Genomic DNA, 8713 nt, shown 5'->3' on the forward strand with positions numbered 1-8713 from the left:
TTCTGCACTCCGGGGTAGAAGCAACTTTTATTTGTCCTTACCCCCAGAAGATTGTTCCTAGTTATATGTATGTGCCATCTGCTGGATGAAATAGGGTACTGCAGCAAAGTGCAGAACTCTAGTATTCAGTGTAAATACACAGGGAAGGTCTCCTTTCAGGTACTGAACTTAGGTTCCTTGGAATACTAAGTGGTGGGGACAACTTTTTTTTACATAATGTAAAAAATAATGCAGATTGAGTGATATTGACAGCTAAAAAAGCCTCAAACCTTCTTTTTGGTAAGTGTGACACATAAACAAAGATCCACAAAAGAAGGCTACAGTTCCAAAGTCACCTAGGAAGTTTAAAGCTATTGAGAATATTAAGTCCTAAAGGTCTATTACAATCTAAGTTATGTGAAAAAAGCATTATCCAGGTCCCCCATAAGGGGTCTTATGAGTCCTCTCAACCACAATAGGTTTTATACCTAATGGATCAAATTTGTGCAAAGTATACAAATGTCTCACTACTAGTTGGGTGAGTGCCCCATTTTTATTAATAAAACATGGTCATAAATGTGTTGGCATAGTTGGTGTTTAGTTTTACCCAGATACATACCATTATTATGATTTATTATTAGTATTATTATTAATATTAATAAACAGGATTTTTATAGCGCCAACATATTACGCAGCAGTGTACATCATAGGGGTTTCAAATAACAGACAGATACAGATAGTGACGCAGAAGGAGGAGAGAACCCCGCCCCGAAGAGCTTACAATCTAGGAGGTGGGAAAGTAACACACAATATCATTAAATAGATTACTCCATTTATGACATTTTAGTTGTATAATACTCATTATATTGTTTCCAGTGGCAATAATTGAACTTGTGTACACAGCCTTAAGCTACGTACACATGCCCAATGGTTCTCGTGTGTACAGTGCCTGTCATCCATCGTCCGATCGACCGTCCTGGAAGATCCACGGACGATGGACGACGAATGATCGCAGTGCAAGGGAAGGGGAGAGAGCACAGCAGGGTGCCGCTCCATCGTTCTCTCCCTCCCCTCTCCATAGAGCAGAACGGTGCTGTATGTACAGAGATCGTTCATGTATCATGCAGTCTTTTGTCGTTGGAAAGGATTGTGAAAGATCCTTTCCAACGCCAATAATTGTACCTGTGTATGCGGCTTAAGGATTATGCCTTTTTGTGAGTTTCCTGGAACATTGTGCTTCATGTGGATCCCTAATCCCATGAGTGTGTACTGAAACTGGGAAAAATTCTCATGAAAGAAAAAAGTTTGGTTCACTTCCATAATTAGGAACTGTAAATGATTAGATTAGATGATTTAACTCTTCCCAGCTTCATATATACACAATGCTAATTAGATAATAGATAATCTAATAATAATATTGAGATAAATAGATAATCTCGTGTTGTAAAAAAAGCATATATAGCAGAATTCTTTGGGAACCTCAATTCCGTACATTACTTTCAAATAATATAGAAAAACACAATTTATTGCAAAAAAATACATACATTTTCAAAAACAACTGCATTTTGTAACCACATAAATGTTGACACAGTAAAAAATTATCACCTGAGGATGTACTTCTTTGTCTACATCACACATCCGATCCCACTATATAACTATATATAACTTTGAGGTGTTCGGAAAATGATTTTTTTTTATTTTATCTTATTAATAATGATATTAAACAGGATTTATAAAGCACCAACATATTAAGCAGCGCTGTACATTACAGACAGATACATACAGTGAGCTTACAATCTAGGAGTTGGGGGACTCAGCACACAAGTAAGAGATATGGAATGAGGAGAAGTGAGGGTTTAGGAGAAAGAAGAAGAAGTATTTAAATTTAAATTTAAATTTAAATTTCCAACCTGGTCCCGCCTCCCAGCCGCACACCGCTTTCACATGTTAAGTTACAGATGCCTGGCCGGCAAAGCCAGAGGAAGAAGATGTCGGGCATCTCTGGAGGAAGCTACTGGAATGTGGGAACCAGGTAGGACTTTTAAACTCCCTGGCAATTCCCAAGTATGGCTCAAGGGTTACCTCTTTTGGTATGGTAAATTCACCCCGAGCCACACTCGGGATTACCGCCAAAGAAGTTAAAGGGCTCTTTTAAAAAAGCAAAAAGTAGGAGAAAGCTGAACAGAACGAGAAAGACCTTTCCAGAGTGTTGGAGCAGCTCTAGAAGTCTTGGAGCCGTGCGTGTGATGAGGTTATAAGTGAGGAAGTCATTAGTAGGTCATTGGAGGAGAGAAGAGAGTGGCTAGGGGAGTATTTTTCTATCAGGTCAGGAATTGGGACAAGAACTGTGGAGGGATTTGAAGACAAAGCACAAGAGCTTGAATTTGATTCTAAGGTGAAATAGAAGCCAATGAAGAGAACTACAAAGAGATGCAGCAGAAGAGGAGTGGTGGGAAGGATGGATGAGTCTGGCTGCAGCATTCATAATAGATTGTAGAGGAGAGAACCAGGTTAGTGCAGGCATGGCCAAACTACGGCCCAATATGGTGGTTTCCCTGGCCCTTTGGGTATTCAGCGGCTCTATCTGGTGTCACCCTGAGCAGGGTCAGGAGAAGGACCCAGCTGGGGGGGGGGTGCACCGGCCAGAGCCACAGAAGAGGTGGGCGGGCTGTGTCCCTGCACACAACACACCCACTCTCCCATCACAGGCTCAGATCTGCGATGGAAGTGGGTGGGGTTATGCCATCAGTGGTGTCATGATGGCATAACCCCACCCACTCTGCCATCAGGGGGCCCCCTTTCGAACTTTAATATGTGGCCCGACTGAAAAAGTTTGCACACCCCTGGGTTAGTGGAATACCAGAGAGGATGTTACAGTATTCCAGATGAGAGTTAAGAGCATGTAGAGAGTTTGGTGGTCTCAGGGGACAGGTAGGGGCAGATTTTGGAAATGTTGCCCAGGTGAAAGTGACAGGATCTGGAATTGTTCTGAATATGGGAGGGAGGAAAAACATTGTTACCATCTAGAAATGTCAGGGGAAGATTTGGAATTTGAGGGGGGGATGATGGCGAGTTCTGTTTTATACAGGTTGAGTTTCAGGAATGGGTCAGACATCCATGATGAGATGGCTGACAGGCACCATGAGACCTTATCCAGGACTGAGGGAGACAGGTCAGGGGTGGACAGATAGGTTTGAGGGTCATCAGCATACAGATGGTACTGTAAGCCAAAGGAGGATATGAGACTACCGAGAGAGGAGGTGTACAGAGAAAAGAGAACTGGTCCCTCCCACAGTCAGAGTTCCTATTACACCTTGGACTGGGCCCATGCTCAATTCAATTGCTTTCTAATAATCACTTCTGTGCATATTACAGCTCAGCCTCCCACATGTCCTACAGGGTGGAACGGAGCTCAGGTTAGCACTCCCAGGTTTCAAACTCGGTCAGTACGCTATTTTATGGAGTTTTCATATTCTCTGTGTATGTTTCCTACATTACAAAAACATGGTTAGGTTCTTCCTCTAAATTGATCTGAGACCGTATTAATGAGGTACCCTTGGTAGGGACTTTAGATTGGGAGTGGAAAGACCTGTACAAACATTTGCAGACAATTCCTATTCAGGATATGTGCAAATAGGTAAAAAAATTATTTTATTTTTGCAAGAAGAAACTGCTAGTTTAAGCAATTTTATGTTTTAATAACACAATTGGAATTAGGGTTTGGAGCCCCAGCACATCTTAAGTGCATTTTATGATTTTTGACCAACCTATCATTTAAATACCATTTATGGATCATGATTTACAGGTACATACCAAACATGTACAGTAGACCACCTCTACCCACAGTTGCACTACTAGTACATCCTCTGTGGTGTAAAATCCATTTTTTCTACAGAACATTTGTATTTTGAAAAACCTTGGAGACCACCATGTTTCAGTATAAGACAAAAAATAAACTTATCGGGAAATAAGGAAAAAAAAAAATCCCAAGTGTTGCATCTACACTCAGAACAGGTCAGTAAGTCAGGTTTTGCTGCAATTAAAGTGTTCTTTTGGTAGCATCTATTTTATGCCAGTTAAGCTGAAACTTGATGTTACTCAGTTACACTTTCCTCCTTTAGGTTTCTTGCATTCATTTTTTGCACCATTTTACTTTTAGGTAGAACAGTTGCTAGTGAATGGACAATTGTGGTGGATATTTATCCTAATAAAGCATCAAGCAGTTTACAAGCGGGCTCCCAAAGATCCAGAAATGCACACAATACACAGCCATAAACTCCCAACAGAACATATCTGCCATCAATAACTCCATTCTGACGGGCAGAACACCTTTCCCCCTAGGAGTTTTGAGATATAAGCACATGGTAGTAAAACCAAGCATACTCCCATTTATATTATATAGACTGGTAACAGCCAATTTAGTATTGTACAACTATGTTTAGTCCAGGATAGCAGTAACTCATTTTCTACATGCCAATAGATATACATGCTAATAGCCAATAGAGCACCACCTGCTAACTGACAGAATCTAAATGAAAATCTGCAGCTACAAAAACCTGGCTCTCGTGTTAAAAACACTGGACATTTTACATACCTTGTTCTGTGAATACCTAGGCAACTTCACATGAACCAGGCTTCATTATGAATGCACTTTATTGATTTTTAGCTGCTATATTTATATTAGAGCTTTAAAAAAAACCTCATCTTAAGTCTACCAGGATGCAAAACCCACTAATTGGGGTAAACTCCAGATAAAATGCATCCTAAATAAAGTTCTCAGAGGCGTTTTAAACAGATTCCATGAAAGCCACTAATGCACCCTTACAGTTTTAGGTAGTTTGCCACTTAGACTTATAAAGCTGTCACTAATGATATTTTAAATGTTTTTTTTATGAATATGACAGGACCTTCAGCCTTTGCATTTATTGCATATGGACCATCTAAAAATTCAGGACTGCAGAGTGACCATACAGCATGAAGTTGAAACTAAAGGTTTAAGAAGAATCGACAATCAAACAAACAAACATGTGTTGAATTGTTTTATTGAGACTTAGATGGAACAAAGCCAAACAGATAGAACAGAATAAGCTTTGCTTTATGCAGTCTCCTCCTTTGCCAGACGGTCTTTCTTGAGTGGTCCCTGTAAAAAAAAGTAATATTGTGTCCATTAATTATCCATCCAAGATAGTTTATATATTAAAATGTACAACAGGATATCAGTAGTGTTACAAAAGCACTAAAGAGACTATGCAAATTAGGAACATAATTTACTGGTTGATGCAATAAATCTCACCACAAAAAATAGCCTGTAACGGGTTTTAAATGGGTTTGTTTTAAAACTTTATACACTGCATTATCCTCAAGCAAAATCCAACATTCTAACTGCAATAGAAAATTATATTAAAAATAAAAGATCCCAGTTTCAGCAAGTGGGGAGCAGAATATGAAAATTTAAATCTTTTCTGAAACATTTTTACTGGGCATTTTTCTCAAAGAAACTGCAGGCACCTGAAATTCAAATCCTTGGAAACCACAACACAATGTGGTATGAGAGCAGAACGCTACCGTAACATGGGAGAACCTTTAAAATACTTTCAGGTTTTCAGATAAGCCCAGCTAAAATTACTATATCCACAGCCAGGTACATTAGTGTGGTGGTTGTTGGATAGAATGCCTGTTGGCCAAGGAGTCATCCTTACAGATAGCTAAAGATCACTGAACTCTGATCTATATAGGCTACGAATGCTTCTAAGCAGCTTTGGCAAGAGCAAACTAGTCAAATTGGATGAAAACCTGAATGTCACAGGTTCCAACTCAAGAATTTGTATATGCCCAGCTAGTTCTGGATTTACATAACTATAATAGTCACTGCACCTTCCCAACAGCACCCAAATAGAGTGTAGACCAGACTGTCATACAGTCCTAGTTTGCCAGCCTTTATTGATCGCCATTTATCCATGTGCACATATTATAAGAAGCATATTGCAGTCCAATAAAGCCAAATGTCAGCTTCATAATCTGGTGTGGGGGGGGGGGGGGGATTTACTGAAAGTAAGGTGTGTAAAAGCTTTTCTCTACTTACCATGAAAGCCTTCTTTTCCTCTGCGGTCTGGAAACGACCATGTCCAAACTTAGAGGTGGTATCAATGAATTTAAGATCAATCTTCTCCAAAGCACGACGACTTGTCTGCACAAGCAGGGACTATAAAATGTGGGGAAAAAAAAGTTAGATAACAGCCTCTAGCTCCAGTTTTGTATTTTTTTTTTTTTAACCATAAGATTGAATACCTTGCGCAGTGTAAGAACTCTTTTCTTGGTCCCAACAACACAACCCTTCAGCATGATGAAGTCATTTTTCACCTCTCCATAGTGAACAAATCCACCCTAAAAAAACAAAGTAAAATTAAAATGCAATCAACCGCAAACCAGTACTTGAACCTTAATGTTCACATTTACAAATAGTCATCAGCTAACCAGGCCTAATCTTTCCAAATCTATTATATTTAACCAATATGGGGTGTATTGTTTGACATACTACAGCCTTGAAATAAAATAAGTCCTCAGAAGGAAGGCAGCATGGAACAGATCTTCATGCAGTTCAGGAGCTGTGCCCAGCACTTATTCCATTGCTTCATCACAGGACTAATCACAATTGGATTAGCTTGAAGAAAAACTAAACATTCTTTTCTGGAGACTCCTAATTGTCATTTGAGACATTTTGTGCTCAGCTTTTATCAGAGAGCCACTCCCAAAACCTACCAAGGTATACCAACACTGTACAGTAAAATGTGTTATGACATTTTCCTGCTCCAAAAACAAAGCACTAGAAAATCTGTTTAGAATGATGTGCTTGTGTATTTATCAGTATGTTTATATCTAGCCCAACTATTTAAGACTATTTTACTTCAATAGTTTGACAATCATCTTTCAGTCAAATGTTGAAGTGCATTTGTACAAGTTAAAACAACTCCATTATCACTTACCAGAGGGTTGATGCTCTTGTCTGATAGATCATAATCAGTTGAAGCATTGTTTTTGACAAGTTTGCCATCCTTTGAGTGGTAGCCCTGGCCAATTTTGTAGATCTAGAGAAATAAAATATATACTGGTAAAGTTTACAGTGCAATGGAAGGCCAACAATCTTATGAGATTAGGACTTTTACAAAACCATTGCTAAGCTGTGTACAGTCAAAAAGATGGGGAAAAATTGACTTATGCAAGTTATGAAACTCCCCGACCACTTCTAGTTATGTAGTATAAACACTACAGGATGCAAGACAACAAAAACAGTAAAGTAATAACTTCACATGCAGCAAGTAATACCTTCTTGTTGATCTCAGTTCTGTGGTGGTATCCCTTTTGACCAGCACGAGCCACAGAGAAGGCAACACGAGCAGGATGCCAGGCACCAATACAAGCCACCTTTCTCAGACCCCTGTGAGTCTTACGTGGCAGTTTCTTTGTGTGCCAACGGCTAGTGACACCTGAAACAGGGAAGTTCAAAATCAGGAACAAGTAGCACATATTCAATCCACCATTACTATGCACATCAATGTTCTCAGAAGGAAGGCAGCATGGAAAAATTCCTCAGGAGATATCAGGCACTGTGCCCAGCGCATGTTCCATGGCCTCATCACAGAACAAAACCCCTAGATCACCACTTTCACACTACACTGGTAAATACAGAAAAGCAGTATTCAAATAGAACTTTACACTAACCTTTGTAGCCTTTTCCTTTTGTCACTCCAATGATATCAATCATTTCATCTTGCCCAAAGACTCCAGACACTGCTACCTGCTGTTCTAGTTTCTCACGGGCCCAGTCAACCTTCTGAGCAATTGTACCACCATTAACTTGGATTTCCATGAGATGGGATTTCTTCTGTCTTAAAGGCAGAAGGCGCATCTAAAAAGAGGAAAGAGGATAAGAGTGTTGCAGTAGATCATTTTTTTTGATGGTGCCAAACTACATGAATTACTAAAAGCTCAAATTTTCACTTTCGAATTGGACTGCTGCCTACTTAACAGATCTGTTTACTTTCACAATGAACACTGCAAAACCCACCCTTTGTTCAACTATATGCTATTGCTGACTAGTAATACTATGGAATTACTGCCACTGATTCATACCACCAGTATACCATAAGGTTGACCAATAGGTGGCATATACAGAATTTACCTTAGCAAGTGTGGTAAAGAGTATCACTATCTGGCAGCACCTAAGAATCTTGTGCAAGTGCATTATTATATTAACCTCACTCTATTACCTAATTGAAGAACCCTTTGTTTACATAAATGTCTTGGTTTTTGAAAGCCAGTTTAAATGAATGCGGGTTACCCACCTGTGAATGAGCAATGACCCTGATGACCTGGCAGTATTTCTTCATGCTCCTGAAGTCTTTTTCCAGCTGCTTCTTGCCTTCTTCGTCTTGCCATTTCTTGCAGTACTTTGTGAATGCCTTCTTCTTTGACTTATACCTTAACGGCAGAGTATAACAGTTGGTAGGGCCCCTCATCAAGCCTCAAAAAGGACATGAGCGGAAGGAGCCATACCTTTTCAAGTGTTTGGCTCATTGCATGGCTTCCAAGGAGTTTTTCAGCCAGCAAGAGGAGCCTGGAGCTCATCAGACAATGGCTTAAAAGACCAAAGCTGAGAGGAGCTGCCAATGTTCATTCCAATTCATTAAACATATATAATAGCAGGTTAGGCAACTAAAACACAAAGAACTAGTTA

General features: G+C 39.6%; 1 protein-coding gene and 2 non-coding genes across 3 annotated transcripts in view; all 3 read right to left on the reverse strand.

The window, feature by feature from the left end:
• Positions 1-5005: 5005 nt before the first annotated feature.
• The window catches only part of RPL3 (ribosomal protein L3), a 6552-nt gene continuing 2844 nt past the window's right edge, over positions 5006-8713 (reverse strand). The window contains exons 4-10 of the mRNA XM_072421109.1: positions 8322-8457; positions 7699-7885; positions 7303-7463; positions 6963-7064; positions 6268-6363; positions 6062-6181; positions 5006-5119 (exon numbers count right to left, since the gene is read on the reverse strand). Of these exons, the coding sequence (XP_072277210.1) occupies positions 5075-5119; positions 6062-6181; positions 6268-6363; positions 6963-7064; positions 7303-7463; positions 7699-7885; positions 8322-8457 (847 nt within the window). The 3' untranslated portion in view covers positions 5006-5074. The remainder of the gene's footprint in view (positions 5120-6061; positions 6182-6267; positions 6364-6962; positions 7065-7302; positions 7464-7698; positions 7886-8321; positions 8458-8713) is intronic.
• LOC140337548 (small nucleolar RNA U83B) lies at positions 6533-6625 on the reverse strand. The gene has a single exon (XR_011922089.1). It is a non-coding gene; the product is annotated as a small nucleolar RNA U83B (small nucleolar RNA).
• Positions 7531-7624, reverse strand: LOC140337547 (small nucleolar RNA U83B). The gene has a single exon (XR_011922088.1). It is a non-coding gene; the product is annotated as a small nucleolar RNA U83B (small nucleolar RNA).

The sequence above is a fragment of the Pyxicephalus adspersus genome, chromosome 8 (genome assembly GCF_032062135.1).
Source record: "Pyxicephalus adspersus chromosome 8, UCB_Pads_2.0, whole genome shotgun sequence".
Classification (NCBI taxonomy): Eukaryota; Metazoa; Chordata; class Amphibia; order Anura; family Pyxicephalidae; genus Pyxicephalus; species Pyxicephalus adspersus.